The sequence below is a fragment of the Cynocephalus volans genome, chromosome 10 (assembly GCF_027409185.1).
Source record: "Cynocephalus volans isolate mCynVol1 chromosome 10, mCynVol1.pri, whole genome shotgun sequence".
Classification (NCBI taxonomy): Eukaryota; Metazoa; Chordata; class Mammalia; order Dermoptera; family Cynocephalidae; genus Cynocephalus; species Cynocephalus volans.
In genome coordinates this window covers 5563068-5586916 of record NC_084469.1, presented here as the reverse complement: position 1 = coordinate 5586916, position 23849 = coordinate 5563068, and the positions used below count along the sequence as shown (strand labels likewise).

Sequence of the window (23849 nt, the reverse complement as noted above, 5' to 3'; positions counted from 1 at the left end):
GAGGTGCAGAGGAGTCATCAGAGATGGCCCAGAGGGGCTGCTTCTGGGGGTCTTTCCCCGAGGACAGGAAGGGGTAATACAGAAGGAGCTGGGAGAAAGCCTCACACCTCTGTCCCCATCTCTATCTGGTGGGCCCTGGGTCTAGCATGTATGAAACAAAAGGGCCCCAGAGCAGAGAAAGTTCTCCCTGCCCTTCAGGTGGGCACAGACATAGGGCAAAGAGGCTAGAAGATGAGGTGACTCCCACCTCTCCCCGTCCCTGGGGACAGGGGACATGGAATTGAAGTGCACAGGAATTGAAGATGGGCTCCTCATATCACTGGGGAGTCTGGTCCCAGGAACCCAGGCTCTGCATGAGGTCTCCGTCTCCCATTCATTTACAGACTCAGAAACACAGGCATACAGGGCTGTCTGCAGTGGCCTGTGCTGGCCCAGATGGACACACACAAACACACACAAGCACGTCAGCTGATGCAAGGGAGATGGCCTGACATTCACTGACTTCTCTCTTGAGAATAGGGTTCCCAAGACAGCCCAACATGGATCCCTCCCCAGTTATTGGAGACAGCCTCCCCAGGGAACTCCCCCCCAATACCCCCTCCCCCAAGTTCAGGCTGAAATCTCCAAACCCTCCCCCAAGCCCCACCAACATGGCCTTACCTCCAGTTGCTATGGTGATCTGCCGTAGAGGATGCCCATAGAAAGGGAAATCAAAGGACAAGACCACTCTCTGCAGGGGACAGGAGAGAGTCAGCACAGCTTTGCTGCAGGCCAAGGGGCTGGGCTTCCACACTGCCCCATGCTTGTCTGCACAGCATGGGGGGCAGACATGTCCAGGGCAGGCCCCTAGAACCACGGGTGGGGTACTCCTGCTCTGGCTGAACCCCACAGGTCCCCTGAAAGGTACCTCCCAGATCACAGACCTCAGGCCACAGCCATGCCCACTGACTAGGCAGGGTGGGCTGGCCCCCAGCCTCCATGCCCAGGGCAGTGCTGCTGGGTGCAGGGGCACTCACCGAAGCCTGCCGGTGGGTGTTGGAGAGGATTCTGTGGACCTTCACTTGGCTCTCGTTGGCCTTGGCCACGTCCACCCACAGTTGCCGGCTGCGGGGCTCGCTGGGACCATAAAGACGGGACACATAGTAGCTGTGATTATCCTCCTGCCGGTACCCAAGATAAAACCCACAGGAGGCATGAATAGCCGAGCATGCCAGAAACCACCCTCTGCCCCTCTGCACTCAGACTTCTGAATACAAGAAGTCACCATCTTCCCAGGTGCTGGTCCTGTGGCCCAGAGGGCTAGTTTAGGCCTGGAAGCCCCTGGGCTCCCCTTGACCCCAGACAGCTCACTACCTGGCCCCTAGCCATGCCCCAACAGGTCTGGCTCCAGCCCAATCCACACCTGTTAAACCAATGCTCAGCCCTGCCATTCCCAGACAAGCCAGGAGGCTTCTCCTGCCGCCCCTGAGTCCCTTCAGAGCACAGCCAAGGCTGAGCTTGGCTTGGAAAGTGAGGAAGAAACAGACAGGACAGCCCCAAACAGAGCCCTTGTCATCAGGGAGCCCCCAGACCAAGGGGGAGACATGGTCCCTGCTCTTGGGGAGTATCCAATTTAAGGGAAAAGAAAAAACTGGATCTTAGAAGGTGTCCGTCTAAAGGAGGAGGCTGACTCTTGATCTTGGGGAGTTGCTAGTCTGATCGAGGAGGTGGGACTTATGTGAACAGAATATGCAGACATAGGCCCTCAGCAGAGATGAGACAGGCCATGCTGTGGTCACCGGAGGGCTGAGAAAGGGAGAGAAGCAACAAGAGTTCTTTAAGACATATTTTTGAACCTCTGTGTGTGCCCAGTGGAGACAAAATAAGGAATAAGCCAAAACACTGTAGACTAGGGGTTCGTTCTGTAAAGCCTCTCTTGCAGAGGAGTATTTGGGTTCAGGATTTAAAGGAGGCTGGGGAAATGGCTGGCAAAAAGAGTGGAAGAGCCAGGGGTCGAGGCGATGTCATGGCAGTTCCTGGAGCCCGCCCAAGAGCACCAGCCGCGGGAGGAAAGGAGGCAGGACAGCTGGTTCCCTTGGCAGCCACCACCACAGAGATGGGGCTGCTGACCTAGGAGGAGTCCTGGACGCTGTGGGTCATTAATCAGGCTGCCCAGTGGCAGTGGCTGCAGACACAGCAGAGCGAATGATGTTCTCCCTGCCAAGCCACCAGCTGCCCAGCTGGCCCTTGCCCTGGGCCCAGCATGAGCAGGCACGAGGGGTTTCTGCACTCCTCAGCTGCCAGGAGGCAGACTCTACCCTTCTGACGAGTGACACACTCTGCGTGTGTGTGTGAACCTGGGGTTGGGGTGGGCTGGGGGAAGATGCATGGAAGAAATGGGGGGGTATTCCGTTCCTCCCCTCCTGCCTCCAGACTGCCCACCCCTCCATCCATCCTCGGCATGGCAGTCAAACCGAACCAAAACACTTGCGAGGCCACCTCTGTTCACAAGCCATCCAGGGCTCCCTGCAGACACCATCCTGGAGACAAAACCCGAAGCTCTTAGCCTGGGCTGCGAGGTGGCACCACGAGCCAGTCCACCGTCTCTCCAGCTTCACGTCTCCCGTCCCCCTGTGCATCCTCGTGCACCCAGCCACGGGACCAGACCCCTGATGGTCTCAGGCCACCAGCGCTCACGCATGCCTTTGCACATGTTGGTCGTCCTGACTGCAGTGACCGTCCCTGCCCTCTCCCCTGGCCCCTTCCTGCTCCTTCAGTGCTCAGCTTGATGTCACCTTCATATTGACTTTCTGCCCCCACTTGCCCACTGAGAACTTCTACCCCCTTATAAATGGCCCTCATCACCCAATATTTTTGGGAGTCCTCAAGGGGTGGCTTGTGTACTATTTGTGAGAGTCACATGGGCCCACCCTTCTTGGATTTCTGGTTTTACTCAAGAAGCCACCTGAGGGTGCCACCGTCCCTGGGCTGAGGGCAAGTGCCCATGCCAAGGAAGCCGCCTCCCGTTGCTACCACAGCCATCAACCCTGGGGTCCCACAAGGGTGTCCAGAAGAGGATGCCCCACTCTCCAGCTCTGCCCGCGGGCACCGAAGAGCCACGCTTGTGCCAGGCTCACGGCTCCCCTCGGGAAAGTAGCGCCTGGAGCTCCAGCCTTCCCCCCACCCCACAGGAGACCGATGCTTCGTCTTCTCCACTTTGGTCTCTCTCTCTTATATCTCCACCCATCTCTGCTGGGGACTGCGACCTTGACCTAAACAAATAAATAAATAAATATGCTCAAAAAAAAAAAAATCACCCACCAAGAAATAAAACTCCACATACACCAATTTATACAGAGAGATGTGCACAAAGGTGCCCAGCAGAAGAGCCTGACGGTCTTCATCCTGCCTCCTGGGATTCGCAGGTGCACAGTTCTGATTCCACCTCAAAACAAAAAGTATGTAGGGGCCCCGAATAACACTGGCCATCTGGCCACCTGCAGGACCCCAGCTCTGAAGCCAGTGTAGGTTCAGCTGGGACCTCCTGCCATAGCCACGGCTACAGCTCGCCCTTTCTCTGCCTCAGTTCAAATAAGAAAGTGGTTTCTTAAAGGACATAAGTTAATCTGAGTCACGGCATCAAAACAAGATTAAAAAATAAAAAAATAAAAGCTATTTAGCGTAAAATTTTGTCTGAAGAAAGAAAACCAAGTTTAGATACTATTCGGCCTGTTGTTTAAATGTCTGCCTCTCCCCTACGGGCGGGGACAGGCGAAGTCACCTTTGTGCCCATGGTTCAAGGCCCTTGCATCCTCAGTGCTCAACAAGTGTTTGCCGAGGTAAACTGAGGCATGTGCTGGGAGCCCAAACCCTTCCTTTTGCCCTTTAATAAGAGAAGAAGGAGACTGGGGGTGGGGAGAGGAATCAGTGCCGTGCAATGGGTTGAAATTTTGGAAATAAACCTGCCTCCCTAAGTCCTGGGCTGTCTTTTTGTGCTCTGTGGGTGGGGGGAATGAGCAGACCAGCTTAGCAAAGCCAGCATCTAGCAGCGCTTTAGTCCTTTCACATGCTGTAGTGGGTTGGATTGTGTTCTCTGAAAAGATACGTTCATGTGCTAACCCTCAATGTCTACGAATTGGACTTTATTTGGAAATAGAATGCCTGTCCCTCGGATCTTGCCCTTCCCCTTCTTCCTGCCTGGAATGTAGACATGATGGCTGGAGCTCCAACAGCCATCTTGTGAGAATAAAAACAAGAGCCACATCCTCAGGATGGCAGGATGGAGAGCAGGATGGAGCCTTGACATGCCTGGGGATGCTCCTTAAGCCCCTGGATTCTTCTCTCTCTTACCCACAAACACAAAGCCTTCCCAGTGTGTGGTGGTCTGGCCCCCACCCAGCCCCTGCTCCTCTCCCCTGATATCTGTGCTCCAGTCCTGCTGGGTTTCTCTCAGTTCTGGAAATCACCAAGCTCCTGCCTGCCTCAGGGCCTTGGCACCTCCCATGCCTCAGCATCTCTTCCCCCATCCCATTCAGAAGTTATCTCTTCCCCGTCCTCCAGGCCTCAGCCCGGGGGTGACTCCCTTAAGAGGGCCTCCCTGATGCCCTTCCATGTTCTCACCACACCCTGTGCTTCCGCCTCTCAACGATTTGCACACTTGTGATGATTTCCTTGCCTTTCACACTTGTTATCTCTCTGTGTCTGCCTTTCCCATAAGGCCATGAGTTCCATAAGGTCAGTCTTTACCTATAGTGTCTAAGCACAAAGTATGTGTTCAATTGGAGGATTTTTAAATAAAGAATAACCACAAAGTATAGTTTGTCAAAAGTCCACTCATCCTTTGCCTATTTTATTGCCACCATCACACATTCTGGTAACCAGGATAGGATCGGGTTACCAAACAAAGCAGGATAGCAAACAGGTGCTCTCAGGTGCATCTGGGAGTCAACTGAATGCATCTGCTACCTGGGAACCTGAGCAGGCCAGTGTTTAAGACAGCTGCTTTGAGGCTGAGACAAGGGTACGGTTTCAATCAGCCTGCTTCCTGGGACTTGCATGGTTATAGCTTTCCCCAAACCTCCATGTGTCAGAAATGAGGGCCTGGGACAGAAGCCACGCTCTGCAGTTGTGAAGCCCAAACACGCTGACGGGCTTCTTGCCGCCTCACTTAAGACAGCAAAGGGTGGGGCTACTGGGAAAGCACCTCACTGGCCTGTTGCTGAGTCGCCTGGTCCACATGGAGGACAAATGGTCTGGTCTGTAGCCCCAGGGGTGCTGCTCTGCTGAGGAGCCAGGCCATGTGCCACGTGCCTCAACTCTGACATTTGGAGGACCCTTGGACTCATTCTTGGAGTACCCGATGAGCCTTCCAATGGCATCTCTTAACTGACACCAAGTTTTCATCCACTCTGACTCAAAAAGAGTCAGAAATTAAAGTAGCTGCTGCCCATAACTTCTAGGCCAAGATTCTCTCCAGTGAGCAGATCCCAAGGAAAGCAAGGGCCTCAGTACTGAAGGATGCCCTGCTCAGGCCAGGTGAGGCAAGGCCCGGCTCTGCTTCAGGCCCCAAAAGTGCAAGTGCAGCTGGCCTGCCAGGGGCAGGACTGGATCAGGGGGCAGAACCATGCAGAATATGCCGCAGTTCCCAAACAGACCCCAACAGAAGACCCCTCCTGATGCAGGGAGACTTTGATTACCCCTGGACAGCAAAGCAAGGAGCTGTATCTACTCAGAGCACCGGCCGAGGGAGGCTATATGGTAATGGGTGAAGCCAAACTGCAGCCAGGTGGGAGGGAGCAACTTGGAGTGGATCACTCCTGGGCACAGCCAAGGTCAAAGTCCAAGGGGGAGCATTTGGGAGAGTGGGTGGAAGGAGAAGGGAAGTTGGCATTTTCAGAGATGTGACAGTAGTGCGCTGGGCTCACATATTTATCACTGCATGACAATCCTGGGCGGTAAGTGCTAATATTAGTCCCATTTTATAAATGGGGAAACTGAGGCCAAGGGCCATGTAACCATCTGAAACCAGGTCAGTCTCACTCAAAGACAGTGACCTTTCTTCTGTCCACTGTCTCTTAGGTCTTTAAGCAACAGCCGCACCGGAGGGCGACTTGGGCCACTTATCAGTCACTGGTTAAAATCTCTCACATCAGAGGGACAACCATGGATCCTTTAAGGAGGACAGAGCCTGGGGACCATTCATCTCCTCACCCCTAGCTCTACCTAGCGCAGGGCTTGGCACCTGGCATATGGTGGGTATTCAGGATCTGCTTGCTCAATGGGCTGAACCACAAGGATCCTGCAGCTGAAGGTGCCAGAGGCTGTGCTGAGAATGTGCAGTGTGGCTCCAACAAGGACAGCATCCTTCCCCATCTCACAGGCAGGTGACACAAAAGCCACTCGTGAGGGAACCAGCTGCCTCCCCTGGGAATCCAAGCCCATGGAGAGCATTCCCATAGCCGGGACATCCTGGACACAGGAAGGTGCCTCTGGATTCCTCCAGCTCTTCTCTGAGGGAGTGAAGCTAACAAAGAAGATGCTTTCAGGGACAAGGAAGAGAAACCCTGGCTCCACCCACGGGGAATGTGTTAGACCAAGTGACTGAGAGTCCAGCAGCGGGGCAGCAGGTGTGGGACAGAGATGACTCTCATGTCATGGGAGCATCGTCTTAAGTGTGACTGCCCCATGGTCCAAAGAGGGCTGCGTGCAGCTACTGAGGCAGCATGCTTCCTTGTACAGGTTCAAAAAGAGAAACCTCTCACCAAGCACGGAATGCAAGACGTTCCCTGTAGACCGATCAAGCCATCTGAGGTGGCCCCTGGACTATCACAGGGGCCAGGGCATGCCTGATCGGCATAAACCAATCCTCATCCCCCAGTGACTGGGGGTCATGGCTCAGTTAGGAAAGGGGAATGGAGGCTGGGTGAGCAAACGCTGGTGCTCATGACATCAGGGTTGATTGGGACCGTGGCTCAGTGGTCATCAATACCAAGTTCTTTCGATCCTTCTTCTCTGCCATTCTCAGCATGGATTTCATTCTAAGGCTGGTCACCTCATAGTTACAAGACTGCTGACAGTGGCAAGTGGCCCTGTGCATCCAGGACAGGGAGAGTACACATTTCCCCAGCCACCCGGTGAACGTACGCACCTCAGAATGGCTGGGACCTGTGGACTGACATCTACTGCCAGGGGAGCACCAGATGCCGAACAGCCTCAGCCTAAGCCAGATACCAGCTGGGGAGTAGGATTACCATGGAGCCCCAAATCCCATTCCTGTTGTACAAGGCCGTGAGGTAGAATATATGTTGGAGAGTCAACCACAAACACTCACCATCTGAACCCAGCCAGCGAACCAACACTGTCAAAAAACAAGATATGTGCCTTTTATTTTCTGGAAGCAAAGCTGACTAAGGGCTTGACCGTCTGGCCAGTGTCCTCCAATCTGTCCACATGTCCAGGGAGGTACAACAATTCTGCCAACCACTTAGGCCTTGTAGAATAAAAAGAAGAGGCTTCAGCTGAGGAGGGGTCCTCTGCTGCCTGTATAGACTGTCTCCATCCAGCTCTTTATGAAACCAGGGCTTACCCAAGTCACTCAGAGCTGAGCATCAGAGACACAATTATAGTTCTCCCCACCCACCCAGGGCTTTCTGGAACTAGTCCTTGCAGTCTAGAACTTCTGATGCTTCCATCTCCATACTGGTCAGCTGCCAAAAAAAATTAATTAATTTTTTAAAAAATGATGTCCTTGTACTAGACATGTTTTAGGATGCCCTGCCCCCCATCCCAAGGACACCTGACCCCCACCCACAGGCCCAGCTGAGTGACGACACCCACCACATTCTCCCACATGACCCTGTGCTTTCTCGGCCAGACTGATTGGACATGGGCGGTCACATGATGCAAAGGCACCCCATCTACTGGAAGCTTACAACCTAGGGCTTGTGCAGCCTGAGCCAATCAGATCCCTTTCCAGGGATGGTGAAATTAGGAAACTGAGAAGCTGGTGGCAAGGGAGCTGAGCTGAAAGGTCGTGGAGGCTCAGGAGCTGTCTTGAGCTATCCACAGAAGACACTAGTCCACCGACAGGAGAAGGCAGACCCTATGTGCAATCTCACTTCAATAAATATATAATAAATGAATGAATGAGAAAGAGACAAGAACTGAGAGGGGCCTGGAGAGACAGAGAAAGCAGCCCTGGTTCCCTGCAGCTTTCCAGTTTCCTTGAGGTCTGGCTGTCATTCATGTTCAGCCCCCTGATCCCATGATAGTTCTTTGCACCCTCACTAGAATCCTTCTCTGCAAGACTCCTCAAATGGCTCCTCAGAACCAAAAGGCCCTTAAATAGAACAGTCTTGCTTAAGAGTGATCAGAGGAAGAACTTCCAGGGGGAACGCAGGCAGTCTTTCATCAGTACAGACAGCAAGAATCTGAATGGGAAGAAAGAAATGAGAAACCAAATTTCTTGGGGAAATTTTCCCTGGTAACACATTGGCTGCCATGTTTTTCCTTCTGCAGAGTCAATGCTGGCTTCTTGACTGGCCACTGGGGAAAAGAGTCCCAAGGCTTGGAACTCTCCACCCTTGAGGGCACTTTCCAATTGCCACCATAGACCCTGATCATGCTGCTACCCACACCAGCAGTTTTGATGGAGATAGTCCACCCATGGCAGAGACTGATAATTGTCCCAATAACCACCCTCCCCTTCTTCCTTGTGTAGCAGAAGCTCTCAGTTTTAGCTCGGCATGTGGCCATCCAGCGAGATTATATTTCCCAGCCCTCCATATAGCTAGGTATGGCTACGTGACTATGACTGCCCAATAGAAGATGAACAGGGGCTGGCCAGTTAGCTCAGTTGGGAGAGCACGGTGCTGATAACACTAATGTCAAGGGTTCAGATCCCCATACCGACCAGCTGCAAAAAAAAAAAAAAAAAAAAAATGAACAGAATGATTGCCCTTAATGGGAATGGGATGCCCTCCCCTTGCCTGGCAGGGATGCAGATGCGATGGTGGGAGCTGAAACAGCCATCTTGGACCACGAAATGGAAGGCACATGTTGCAGAAGGCAGAGCAACAAGACAGAAGGAGCCTGGGTCCCCACCACTATATCAACCCTTGCTTACTTGCACTCACACTCTTACATGTAAGAGAATAGATTTCTCTTGTGTCTAAGCACCTGGGCATTTGTTACAACAGCTGTATCCTAATTAATACAAAGCCCTAAGTGGTGTCTTCAGGCCAACCAATCCCAGGGCTTCTTCATTATAATTCACAGTAGTGTGTCTCTTAAAAAGGATTCAGAGACTGTGCCTGGCAGTGAACCTGTCTGAGGAATTAACACAATTCACAGCCCATCAGAGAAGCTACGGCACAGGTGACCTGACATTACAAAGAGGGTCGGGGAGCAAAGCACAAGCCAAACCACTTGGCAAGTCCACCAAAGAGAATTGTGTTTCCCTGAGATGTGTGCAAGAAGCCCTGGTCAATAATCCAAAACATTCGTTTTGGGAGGGAGTGGGATGTGGATTTCAAATGTGTTTGGCTCTGAAATCCTTTCTTCCAACTAATCTTCCACGGAAACTCAATACATAAATCACATCCAAGTACAGCCCCCTTGGCGCGAGGGAAGAGAAGGGTCTGGAGCCCGACCCCCTGTGCTACTTCCTTCCCCACCACCCTCCGTCCCACAGCAGCTTGTGAAGCACCTCTGGGAACCCTCAGGGTTCTGTGGAGCACAATTTGAAAGTCACTGCTCCATGATCAAGTGCCTGGGCCGTGGAATCAGACAGTCCTAAGTTCAAAAACTGGCTCCATCACATAATAGTTGGTGCCAAGCATTATTTTCCTCTTTGAGCTTCAGTTCTCTCATCAGTAGCCTTTCTTGCAGAGTTCTTGAAAGGATTAGACAAAATGTATCAACATAAAGCTCTTAGCCCAGTGCCTGGCCCACAGCAGGTGTTTTGATAAGTGGGAGCTATTATGACAATCTTGTTAGACCTTCCCAGGAAGGGTCTTGATCCTGGAGGCTGCCTCCTCAAAAGAATCCCCAGCTCAGCTCCGTTCTAACCTTCTGCCCTTACGATGTCTCTTCTCCCTCAATTTACAATGTCTCTTCTCTCTCAATTATTCAGCCCCGGAGGCCCGACAGGCACTTCATTTCTGACAGCGGGGCTGCATTTACCTTGGCTGAGCTCAAGACGTTTCTGGACAGGAACTCTGGCTAAGCTGTCACAATCAGCCCATCACCTGCCAGCCAACTGGCAGGTGGAAATGCTAGGGCAAGCAACCAAAGCGCCCTGCAGGGCCTGGTGGAGCGGCTTGGCCGCTGACGCTTGTCAGGACAGCGCTGCAGGCAGCTGGGTCCAACCCAGGAGGAGCTGATGGGATTACTGCTGGGGGGAGGGGCAACTCAGTCCCTGCCGCCACCATTCCAAGAGGTCTTACAAGACCAACAGGAATGTGTTCTAGATCCCTGCTGGTCAAAGCGTACCCCAGGACCAGCAGCATCAGCATCACCTGGGAGCTCATTAGAAATGCAGACTCCTGGGCCGGCCCGTGGCTCACTCGGTAGAGTGCGGTGTTGATAACACCAAGGCCCCGGGTTCGGATCCCACATACAGATGGCCGGTTCGCTCACTGGCTGAGCGTGGTGCTGACAACACCAAGTCAAGGGTTAAGATCCCCTTACCGGTCATCTTTTAAAAAAAAAAAAAAAAGAAATGCAGACTCCTGGGCCCAACCCCAAATCTGCTGAATCAGAATCTGCATTTGAAACAGGTTCCCAATACCAGCACTCCCGTCTTTATCACAGTTCTATTTACAATAGCCAAGAGTCCATCCTAAATGTCCATCATGGGACCACTGGATAAGGAAAATGTGGTATATTTACACAATGGAATACTACTCTGCCACACAAAAAAATGAAATCCTGCCATTTGCAGCAACATGGATGAACTTAGAGAAAATTATGTTCAGTGAAATAAACCAGGCACAGAAAGAGAAATACTGCATGTCCTCACTCATAAGTGGGAGCTAAAAATGAAAGAAAGAAAAGAAAAGAAAAGAAAGAAACAAACAAACAACAATCACAATAATACATTGAACTTTCAAAAGGAGAGAACAGAACTGAGGTTACCAGAGGTGGGAAAGTGGGAGAGAGAGGGGAATAAGGGAGGAATTGGTAAAGGACCACAAAAAATGATTACATTGTATAATGTTGAATATACTAATTATCCTGATTTGAGCATCACATATTGCACACAGGTATTGATATTCAACTCTGTACCCCACAGATATGAAAATCAACTGTGTTTGTCCCCAAGGAGGCAGTGGTTAGGAGCTCAGATTCTGAAGGCAGAAAGACCTGGGTTCTTGTCTTGGCTCTGCCACCCACTAGCCGTGTGACCTTGGGTAGGCGGCTTCACCTCGCTGTCCAGGAGAATAAGAGGGAACAAAATATCTGAAACACCTGCCTCAGGGGTTAGTTGTGTGGGTTAAATGTAAAGCCACAGAATCAGGCTGGCACTCTGGAAGGGCTCCTGTAACGTCACCTCTTGTTATTATTTTCTCTGCCTCTTGTATCTACACAAGGAATATCCCTGCCAGAACCCCAGCTGCCCTCTGGAGGCATTTGAACCTCAGGTTGAAATAAACCCACACAGAACACTTGTCTATCATCACAGAAATGCAGAAAGTGAGTTCCCTGGTGTAACCCAGACCAGGGAAAGGGCTCTTGCATTTGCTGAGGGTCTGGGGTAAAGAGGAGTCAGGGTGGGTGAAGCTGACCTTAGAAAGCCCTGGAAACCAGGGTCTGGATTAGGCTTGGAAATGGAAGAATCATCTTATCCCGGCACTGACACAACATGTGGGCTTGTCGAGGGATATCAGCCAACCAGAGATTTTGATAGTGTAAGTATATGTCACATAACCACAGAGGATTAAGACAACAGGAAAAACAAAAACAGAAGCAGGCCTCCCCAGCCCTCATCTGGTCCCACGTTGGCATATTTCCTTCCAGTGTTTTTCACGTGTATAATTTCACGTAGTTATAATCCTGATGATATCCAGATTTGCGGACTGCTTCTATCCTGCTTCATGATCTCTAAAGCAGTTGTTGATGGTGAACACAGTATTTCTAACCATACTCGTAACAGCTTCACGAGACAGTCCACTCAGAAGAAAACCCACAATTTTCTTAACTATTTCCCTTTTATTGGGCATATCGGTAGCTTCCAATTTTTATGCTGTCATAAACAATACTGTGATGATCTTATTGGTGTACTTTCCATGTCCTGGATAATTTCCCCCGCTTCAAAGCCATTCTTCTCCAGCTTGAGTGTGCATATAAATTACCTGGGAATCTGATTCTAATCCTGCAGCTCTGCAGGGTCTGAGAATCTGCATCTCTAACAAGCTCGCAGGTGCCGCCAGTGCTGCTGGTCCTCCACATACATGGAGGAGTATTGAGAATATGAAGGGCGGTACCTGAAGCTTCAAGGCCAGGAAATCCTCTTTTGTTACTATGGTCCTATTTTTGTACTTTCAGGTAAGGTCTGGGAGGGATCTTCCTTGTTAATTTTTTCAACCAATTAGCTCATCCGATTTTTATAACTCTATGAGGCATTACTGGTCCCCCCTTATGGATGAGAAAACTGAGGTTCAGAGTGATGACTTGGCAAGGATGCACACAATCTCTCTTACTTGGAACCAGAGTAGGGTGCGCAATTGACCCAGTTTAACTGGAACTGAAGAATTTCCCAGGATGCCAGACTTTCAGTGCTAATATCAGTACCATCGTGGGAAAACCTAGATAGTTGATCGCCCTAGACCACAGCCTAATTCAGAGTCAGCTAACGTTTATCATGCCCAACCACGTGGCAGGTCCTTTTATGTACATTAATGTAAAACGCCTTTGCAATAACATTTAGACAATAGCATCCCCATCAGACAACGAAGAAATGGGCTCAGAGGAATCAAGAAATTTGACCAAGACAAAAAAAAAACAACCCTCTTAAAAAATGGGCAAACGACTTGAATAGATATTTCTCCAAAAAGGATATAAAAATGGCCAAAAAGCACATGAAAAGATGTTCAACATCACTAATCATTAGGGAAATGCAAATCAAAACCAGTTCACACTCACTAGGATGGCTATAATTTAAAAAACAGGAAAAAAACAAGTGTTGACAAGGACGTAGAGAAATTAGAACCCTCATACATGGCTGATGGGAATGTAAAATGGTTCAGTTGCTGTGAAAACAGTTGGCAGTTCCTCAAAAAGTTAAACCCAGAATTACCATGTGACTCAGCAATTCCACTCCTAGGTATGTACCCAAAAGAACTGAAAACAGGTACTCAAACACATACATTTACACACATGTTCATAGCAGCACTATTCACAATAGCCAAGCAGTGGAAACTGCCCAAGTGTCCATCAGTAAATGAATGGATAAAGAAAGGATGGTACATCCATACAATGGAATATTACTCAGCCATAAAAATGGATGCACCTCAAAAACATTATAAAAAGTGAAAGAAACTAGACACAAAGGTCGTCTATTGTATGATTCCGTTTACATAAAACATCCAGAACAGGTAAATCTATAGAAATAGAAGACAGATTGGTGGTTGCCAGGGGCTGGGGGGTGGGGGGGTGTGGGGAGCTGCTGCTTAATGGTTAGAGCGTTTCCTTTTGTTGTGATGAAAGTGTTTTGGAACTAGACGGAGTGGTGGTTGTACAACACTGTGTGTGTATTAAATGCCACTGAACTGTTCACTTTAAAATGGTTACTTTTATGTTATGAGAATCTCACTCAACAAATAAGAAAGAAAGAAAGAAGGAAAAGGGTCAAAAGGAGGGAGCAGAGCGGGGACAAGCCACCGGGCTGAGCAGCCAGGAGAGGGCGCTGTGCCTCCACGTCCGAGCCCCGAAGAGGGAGGGGCGACAACTCGTACTGAGAACTGCCACGTGCTTCACATTTCCCCTTAAAGCTCGACTCCGTGGGACGCGTATTTACCACCCCACTTGGGAAAGTTAAAGCTGGCAAAGACCGGCAAGGGCTCGCCACGGCAGGTTCGTTAACGGAGGGTTAAGTGTCCGGCCCAAGGCCGTGCAGCTGGTGCGTCTCAGGACCAAGACCCAGGGCCAGGACTGGCGGCTTCTTTCCCCGGCGCTGGGGACTGCACGTCCGGACTCCGCCCTGGACATCCTTTCTTCTCACAAAATCTCTTACCTTCTCTCTCTTCAAAATTCTGCTCCCAACCTTCCCCTCTCTCCTCCCACCCTCCACCCCCGGAAGTCTTCCCGGGTCGTCTCCTCGCCTCATCCTCTTCCCTGGGCACACTGGTGAGGGGTGTTGGGGGAGCACTGCTCGCTCCTGTGAGTCTGTCTGTCTGTCCCCTCTGCCTACGCCCTGAGATCTGGGAAGGGGACCTGCCGCCTTTGGAAGGTTGTAGAAACCAGGCAGGCGTCGCACTCCCTTGTCCCACTCCCTGCCCAACTGCCTTGGATGACGAGGTGCCCACCCTGACTCAGGGTCCCTGGGCATTCCTGGCGCCAGCCACAGTGATGCAACAAGCTGGGAAGTTTTGCTTTGGCCAGAGAAGAAAGAGGAATTCAGGGAAGTTGGGCCGGGGTGGGGGACGACTGGAATGGGAGGAGAGGAGCCTTTTCTCTTACAGAGTGAAAGGGGGAGCCACGTCCAAATCAGAATGTTCTTAAGCTTGGTTCTTCCCAAACTCTGGCTCTAGACCTGAACTGCGGAACCAAGAAAACCCTGGAGCAGGATTTGGAAATCCCCAGGCGGGAAGAGAACCTTTGTCCAAGGCCTCCCCCTTCCAGCCGCTTGGAAGATTAATTGTGGCACATCCCAGGGTCTCTGACTTAACATTATGGCTCTCCCAACCCCCTGTCCCCCACCAAAAAAATTTTTTTCCACTGTCCCTGGGACCTCAGGCTTGGTCTTGGTGGAAAATCCCTGGAAGTCTTGAGTCTGGACAAGAGTCTTATTTCCACCAGAATGTGGAAGATGGGGATTTTCCACATCCTGGTGGAAATAGGGCTCTTGTCCTGTTGGATGTGGGTGTGGGAATAAAATTTATGAAGGAGATGGTTCTGACCTGGGGCCTCGGAGCTGCCAGCTCACCCTGGTATGGGAGTGCAGGCTGGTCACCCCAGGCCTCCACAGCAAGAGGTTCTGAGTTGGAAGGAGCACTGTGGGGAGGTGGGATAGGGGGCTGGATAGTGTAGCTGAGTAGAGGGGGTTGAGTTGAGGGGACTGGGCCAGAAAGGAGGCCCACAGCCAGGAGAGTGTATTGAGGAACAGTGGAGGAAGGTCAGGGGGCACTGGGGACGAGGGGGCAAAGGGAATCGCAGCCCACCTGCTGGGCTGGCCCCTTGAAAATGGCTCCAGAGCAGAGGCCTGATTGCTGTTGGCACAAACCAGGCTGTGATATGGATGAACAGTGGAAGGGTTTCCTGTTGAAACAGACCAGATCTAACTTGCTGAAATATCCCTTTTGACCTCTCTTCTCTCATCTCACCCACCTTTGCTGCCAAGCCATTCTCTAGATCAGATTTCCTTAGGCCACGGAGACTCGGGAGAAGCAGGCGGGTGTCTCTGGACTCCTTCGCCTAGCTCCTGCGAGGCCAAGGCTGTCCATTCATTCTCAGGGTTGGGGTGGGCAGACAGCAGGGAGTGGGGTTGAGGTCTGGCTGTGCTGGGGGGTCATCAGCATCCTCGGTTGAACACTGCTCAGGGCAAGGCCTAACAAGTTCAAGGCAGAGCAGGGAATGGAACTCAGGCCTTAGAGGATCCTGTCCAGGACCATCCAGGTCAGAAGCACCTAGGCACACATGCTCTGACATGTGTAAGCATCAACATCCTGTTCTGTGTGTGGGAATCCAAGAGTTAGCGGAGTTGGGGTCCTTAGAGGCCACTGAGTCCAACGGCCCAGGCTGGGCATGATTCTTCTCTTCAACAGCCCTGTCTGTGGAGCTGCTGGGTATGGGGATAGCCCAACTTCCTTTGTTCCTTCAAAAAAGAGGCACCTACCGTGGGCCAGGTACTGACGACACAGTGATAAAGTTAACAGCACTTACATTCCAGGGGAGGAGAGGCAGTATAAACAAGTAGGTGATTCAGCGAAGGAGGTGACAAGTGACATGGAGAAAATAAAGTCTATTCCCTCTGCCCCAGTTACAGCCCCACAGCTATTAGAAACAGCCACATCTAGAATCTTCTCTATACCAGGCTAAATACCCTAAACACCCTTCACCATTCCTTCTGGGACAAGGATCCAAGTCTCTTCACCATCCCAGCCGCCCTCCCCTGGACTCCCCTGGTTTCTAGACAGCCACCTGAAAGGGGGGCACAAGCCCCTCAACGGTGGTCAGGCCAAGAGCCCTGGTTCCTGGGTTTCCATGGGTTTCCGAGAACGTAGCCAGCTTTCCCACATCCGCCCTTGGCAGCCACCCCATGCACCTAACTCATCCAGCCCACAGACAGTAAGGAGCCCCGGTCTTTTCCTTATGAACTGCATGTCTCCCAACTTCTAGATGGGAGCGCCAGGATTTATATCTACCCTGGTAGTTTCCTAAGACCAGAGGCAGATATCATTCCAGCCCACTGATGAGGAGGTGTTCGGATTCCTTATCTGAGTCTGCACTCTCCCTTCCAGATAAGTTCCTCTGGAGCCTGATCCTCCTATCTTCTAGGCAGAGCTGGAGACAACCCTAAGGCAGTCAGAGGGGCCTCCTTCCAGGGTGGCCTTGCTCTTTCCTATGGACTCTCGATGTGCGGCTGCTAAGGGGGTCACAAAGCTCCCGAGATGGTGGAAGCCTCGAGCTCACATACAGCCCCCCGGTACCACAGAAAGCTTCATGACCAATCTGGTAACCAATTACACAATTGGTTTGAAATCTTGTAGATCAGAAGTTGCCACACCCAGGTGACCATCAGAATCACATGGCGGATCTTTTAAAGAAACAAACTCCCAGGCTCCATCTTCAAGTTTTCTGAACCGGTCTGGCCAGGGTGGAACTCAAGCATCTGTGTTGTTGTTTCTTAAGCTCTGGTGTTATTGAATCCATACTGGCTCTTAATGAATCCTACTGTCCCTTCCGAACGCCCACAGATGATGGCTTCCAGAAGTCCACATCTCTGTGGTTCTCTCCCAAAATGTCCTCCTTGTGCAGACAGGGACATAGTCCTTTTGACCATTGTATCTGCCCAGGGCAGGTATTAGTTATTTAGCCAAAGGACCAACAAAACTGTGGGGTGAAGGGTGAGTTTACTCAGGGACCCCACCTGCCCTGGCCTTCCACTCCATCATCCCGCCACGGCTGTCCTGCTCCTTGGTTCTGCAGGACTGAGACAGGGCAGGATGGGAAGTGGAGCGCCATGTCCTGAGGTTCCACCTCAGGGGCAGTACTAGGGTGAGACGAAGGAGACACCTACCTCAGGTGCAACATTTAAGGTGGTGCCAGAAAGTTCAGAAATCAAGATAAAGAATATTTTAATGCAATATTGTTTTAAATCAAAATTAATGGAAAAAAAGATATTTTGATGAACAAAATATCAAAATTTTACATAAAGACAGGATCAGTCTTGGTGTCAACCCATTTCAGAGTCTGAGGTAAAAGGAAAAATCAGTAACAGAAATGATGCAGAAAAAATAAAAAGTAAAAAAGTTAAAATAAATTACCATTTAAAAAACAAATGACATATAGAGCAGAAAAGAATCTCAAATAATTTTTAATATCCTCAGAGAGAGAAGATATTATATCTATGATACAGGAACAAGGAGACATTTTTAAAAGAAAAGAAATTATCAGAAAATAATATACAGCTCTTAGAAATTAAAAATAAGAGAGTAGAAAAAGATCAGTAACATTATGAAAATAAGGTTGAGAAGATCTCCCAGCAAGCGGAACAACAACAAGCAAACTAACAAATAAACAACAAAAAATGTAAAAGATGTGCACAACAGAAGGGCAGAGAAAATTCAATGATCAATTCCAGAAATGGGCGTCTAAGCAAGAGGAGTTGTAGAAAGGAGAGAATATAGTAGAAAGAAAACTATCAAAGAAATAAAACAGAAAGGCTTTCCAGAACCAATGAATATGTGTCTCTGCAGGTCCACCAGTGTCACTGCAGGTCACCGCTGTTTCAGGCACTAGGGTTTTAGTATCTGGAAATGCTTCCAGAAGTGGGGGGAAAATAGGTATATAAAGAGATTAGGAATAAGAATGACACCACACCTCTTAATAGTGACATCAGAATCCAAAATATAATGGTGAGATCCCTTCAAGCTTCCGGAGGAAAATTATTTTTAATAGAGAATTCTATATTCAGCCAAACCATCAATCAAACGAAGGGACAGAGTGAGGCATTTTCAGACATGCAAGTTCTCAAGAGAATTTTTCCTCCTGTGCAATTTTCCCAGGAAGCTAAACAAACAAGGCGGGGAAGCAGAAAATGAGCAGACACAAGGTCAAGGGAACAGGGGATCCAACACAGGAGAGACACAGGGGCTTACAGTAAAGTAAGCAGGGGTGGACGACAGGAGACAGGCTTCCAGGAAAAAAAAGAACTGACAGGTGTGAGCACACTGAAAATTATGAGACCAATGGATGTATAAGAAAATTAAGGGGTGAGGACAAGAATCCAAGAGAAAAAAAATTATACAAAAAAAGAAACAGTATTACCCTGTTTCTCCGGCTGGTTAGCTCAGTTGGTTAGAGCATGCAGCTGATAACACCAAGGTCCAGGGTTCCATCCCTGTACCAGCCAGCTGCCAAAAAAAAGTTATTACCCTGCTTGGATGACTGGTGAACAATATTTGCATGATAATAATTATATACAATAGAGCATATGGATTGAACAAAAAGATAGAGAGGGTAAAATAATGCTCAGGAGAGTATATAAGAGCCAAATCTTCATCCACCATGACAGGCAATAAACAGATAATGTCTAAAACGATTAATCAAGAGGTAGCAGTTTAAAAAATTATTTGGAAATATAGGAAATGGTGGGGTGGTCTGCAGGGGAAGGCAGGGGTGAGACTGGTGTGTTTTGTTTTACGTTTTTAGCACTATTTGGCCTTTTTGACTATTTGCATGTATTTCTTAGATTAAGGAAAATAGTTATTAAAACAGAAAATAAAGAAATACACACCGAGAAGCTCATCCTCTCGTTGCTTCCTCTGGTTCCACAGTTTTCCTGCGTCCTGAGAATCCACCCACTTCACTCCCAGTCTCAGGCACCCACATATACGACCACGGGCACACTCACACCCACAGTCACACACACCCATCACAGACACTCACGGACAGCCCACGTTGACAGACTCACAGGCACATGTACGTGATACACAAAACCCCTCAGACACACGTGCAAACACACCCTCACTGACACACACACATTCCCAGAAACCCATGGTTCTAGGCCCACCCATAGACACACACAGGCCTCCTTTAGCTTCCCAGAAAGCCTGTAGGGATGGCATTTCCTACCACCTTCACCCCCTCCTCCCTGCACCCCTCCCCCTCAGAACTGCCCCAGGCAGAGGAGGGTCTCTCCTGGAGCTGCATACTAATTGCTTTCTCCACTCAGCCCACTGCAGAGTACTGGCCCTTAGGCTGAGCAGCCTGTGCCTCTGCAGCCATTAAAACTCTGCCCCGCCCCGCCCACAATCTGTAGATGGAGCAGAAATGGGGTGGGGAAGGGTCCTTGAGCTGGCAGTTGGAATGTGAACAATAATGCCACCTTCAGCTTTTAGTCAAGGCCCTAGACTGGAAGAGTCCAGTGTCAGGAATGCTGTGACCATGCTGCGACTGTGACCAATGCTGTGACAATGCTGTGACTCTTGAGCAAACCACTTCATCTCTCTGGGTCCAGGAGAAGGTAGGCAGCCTACGAAGCTCCAAGATGCTATGATGTTACGACCTAGTCTGGGCCCCGCTTCTACCCCCTCCCCTGGGATCATTCTCCCCACTCTGATCTTCAAGGCCAACCCCAAAGGATATGGGATTTGCATATCTGACAAGTACACATGGGGTACCTAGTGGCACCTCCCGCATCCACTCTTCCCTTCCCCTCCACCTTCCTCCAGCACTCACCACCACTCTGGTCCTGTTATCTGTCAGCGTGTCAATGGCCAGGGTACCCCCACCCAGGTCCTGGCTCAGCTGGGTCCTGTCGGGCTCTGACACCTGCCCAAGGCTCTCTCGGGCTCTCCGGTTCCAGCCCTGTGAGGTCCCTTTGGCAGCCCAACTGGAGCCTTGGCCTGCATCGTGACCTGGGAAAAGGAGACAGAAAACTGAGTGCCGGCTGGCCAGAGTGAAAATCCAGTGGGGGAACCAGCCCACTTATTCTGTGAGGCCCCAACACCATGCCATCACTGACTTTGGGGACACTTGACTACCAGCACAGGAGATACCCAGCGTGTACTGAGAGCCATGCACCCTGCTCCATGCCAAGCACTGTGCACATCCAATGCTTTTAATCCTCACACCAGCCCTCCACGGGAGGTATGATGCTCTCTATTTTGCAGACAGGAAACTTGCTCACACGCGTTAAAGAAGGTCACACCAAGAGTTAGTTTCAAACTCACGTTGATCTGCCCCCAAAGGAGTGATTACCCTCAACCTCAGCTGCATACTGCAATCACTGGGAGCTTTAAAGATCCCTGGTGTCTGGGTCCCACCCCAGAGATCTGATGTGATTTGTCTGTGGTGTGACCTGGGCTTCAGGTTTCTTAAAAGATCCCCAGGGGAGCTTTTGAGAAGCCCTGGACTTAAAAGAACTCTGTAGACAAGGTGGAACCACAGCTCTGGAACCTTCCAAACCAGTTCCTTATTTCTCTGCCAGAAATGGCACATAATCCTATCTTCCAGGGTAGGGTACTCAGGGGAGTGCAAGCCAGACAGCAGAGGTCTTTCAGTTCAGGGATTCTCAACCTTGGTGCTATTGGCATTGTGGACTGACTGGGCAATTCTTTTTTTTTCAAATTTTTTATTGTGGCAAAATGCATGTCATATAAAATTTACCATCTTAACCATTTTTAAGTGTACAGTTCAGTGGCATTAAATAAATTCATCACGTTGTACGACCATTACCACCAGCCATCTCTGTAACTCTTTTAATCTTGTAAAGCTGAAACTCCCTTTAAACAATAATGCCCCATTATACCCTGTCCTCAACCCCTGACAGCCACCATTCTACTTTGTCCCTATGATTTTGGCTACTCTAAGTATCTCATACAAGTGAAACCATACAGTATTTGTCTTTTTGTGGCTTTTGTGTGTGTGTGTGTGGCTTATTTCACTTAGCATAATGTCCTCAAGGTTCCTCTGTGTCGTAGCATGTGGCAGAATTCCCTTCCTTTTTAAGGCTGAACAATATTCCATCATATGTATATACACCACATCTTGCTTATCCATTCACCTGTCAATGGACACTTGGGTTGCGTCCTCATTTTAGCCATTGTGGACAATGTTGCTATGAACATGGGTGTATCTCTTTGAATCCCTGCTTTCAATTCTTTTGGGTATATACCCAGAAGTGGATCATACGGTAATTCTATTTTTTATTTTTTGAGAAACAGCCATACTGTCTTCTATGTAGAATGGTTGTACCATTTCACACTACCACCACCAGTGCACAAGGGCGTCAATCCCTCCACATCCTTGCCTACACTTGTCATTTTCTGGTTTTTTGATAGCAGCCATCCTAATGGGTATGAGGTGGTATCTTGTTCTGATTTGCATTTTCCTAATGATGAGCGATGTTGAGCATCTTTTCATGTGCTTATTGATCATTTGTATATCTTCTTTGGAGAAATATTGTTTATTTAAGTCTTTTGTCCCTTTAGTCGGCCGGCACCAGGATCCAAACCTGTGAACTTGGTGTTATAAGGCCGTGCTCTAACCATGTCCATTTTTAAGTTGGGTTGGTTGTTGGGCTGGACATTTCTTTGTTGGGGGTGCTGTATTGTACTGTACGTTCTAAGACGTTTAGCAGCATCCTTGGGCCTCTACCCACCAGATGCCAGTAGCAACCCCTCCCCCTCTCCCCAAGTTGTGATAATCAAAAATTTCTCCAAACATTGCCAAATATCCTGAAGAACAAAACTACCCCTCCCCCACCCCACTGAGAACCATTGCTTTAATCCTATCACTCCCTTCAAACTTTTTGGGTTTTTGTTTGTTTTTGGTGTCTGGCCAGCAGGGAGATCTGAACCCTTTTTTTTTTTTTTTTTTTTTTTTTTGGAGCTGGCCAGTAGTGGGATCAAACCCTTGACCTCAGTGTTATCAACACCACACTCTTAACAAACTGAGCTAACCGGCCAGCCCAAGATCCAAGACCTTTGACCTTGGTGATCTAACACCGTGCCACCATGCTCTAACCAACTGAGCCAACTGGCCAGTCTACCTTCAAACTTTTATGGGCAAGTTATTTCTGCCCAATAAAACAAGGGGCTTAGACACCATCACTAGGATGGCAAATAGGTTTTATCTCAAATGCCATCTCCAATCGATTAGTGGCAGCCAGGAGCACTCTAATTGAGAAGAATTCTGAGGCTTATTTGTGTTTATCAGGAAAGATTGTCATGATCAATTAACAATGTCTGCCACAGGCATAGGACTGGAAAGTGGCCATGAATAGACCACGGAGCAGCCATTCCTAGACTCCACATTCTCTCCAGTTCCCTCTAGTTGTTAAATTAATTCTAAGAGACACAAAAAACATTCTTTCGCATTTCAGAAAGATTTGTGTCCCCAAAGCTGTGCCTTATATTGTCATTCCAATCATCACATCTACTATAGATATATTAATGGGACACAGACCACCAGATAGGTGGATCTGATATTCCCCACCTATGACCTCCATCACTTTCAGGCCCACCCTGTGTCAAATGTCCTTCTGAACCTCTGCCTGTCCCCACCCCACTCCCCGGAGTTCCTGGATGTAGCTTTCTCTCTCCCAGAGTGCCCACTGGTGCGACTATGTGCCTATCTCCCTGGTAGACTTGAGTTCCCCCAGGGCTCTTTCCACCTTCTTCAAATTGTGAGTGCCTAGCAAACAGTAGGTGCTCAATCACTGCATAAATGAAGACAGAATGCTGGGGGCGCCAGCAAGGACAAGAGGTTGAGACAAGGCCCTGGCCAGGACCAGGCCTGGGGCTGGGGCCAGGACTCTGCTGTGGGGCTCTGGTTTGTCATTAGACATATTATCCAATTAAGTCATTCTTGGCTGCGGGCACCTACTGGACCCTTGCCGGCCTCCTCTCACTTCTCTGTCCCTAATCGCAACCAGATGCTTCTGGAGAAAGTAGGGAGAGGGGCAGTCTCTAGACACCTTCCCCAGAAAGCCCACTGGCTGCCCTCGGATGGACCTGAGCCCGGTGCTGGGAAGGCAGCCTGCCTGCTGCCCAGACCCCAAGCCAGGGCTGCCTTGCCCCTCTCGGGTGGGGTTCACAGCTGCCTCTGGAGACAGAATTGTTTGTGCTGGGCTGGTTGGCTTGGCTCCCCAGGTCCTCCTGCAAGCAGCCCTGGGCCCTGGGCAGGAGCCAGAACAGAAAAGGAGCGTGTACGAAACAAGTGGCCCAGAGAGGGATGCTGGGGATCTGCAGGCAGCTCTGACCTGGAACTGGGCCAGGAGGATGCCAGATGGTGGAGGCCTGACGCATGGGGAGAGGGCAAGGAGGGAGAGCCCAGCGGGTGGTGGTCAGCAGGAGACACCTGCGTTTACCTCTCTACCAAGTCCTGCCACCCACAGACTGCAGGACCTTGGTTCCACCAGCTTACCTCTCTAAGCCTCAGCTTCTCGTTTCTAAAATGGGGATGACAGTCACACCCATGGCACA

General features: G+C 49.8%; 1 protein-coding gene across 1 annotated transcript in view; it reads right to left on the bottom strand.

Moving 5' to 3' along the window:
* Window positions 1–23849, bottom strand: part of PLXDC1 (plexin domain containing 1) — a 58024-nt gene that overhangs the window by 28689 nt on the left and 5486 nt on the right. Inside the window, exons 2-4 of the mRNA XM_063110937.1 lie at window positions 20101–20279; window positions 1017–1160; window positions 661–730 (exon numbers count right to left, since the gene is read on the bottom strand). Of these exons, the coding sequence (XP_062967007.1) occupies window positions 661–730; window positions 1017–1160; window positions 20101–20279 (393 nt within the window). The remainder of the gene's footprint in view (window positions 1–660; window positions 731–1016; window positions 1161–20100; window positions 20280–23849) is intronic.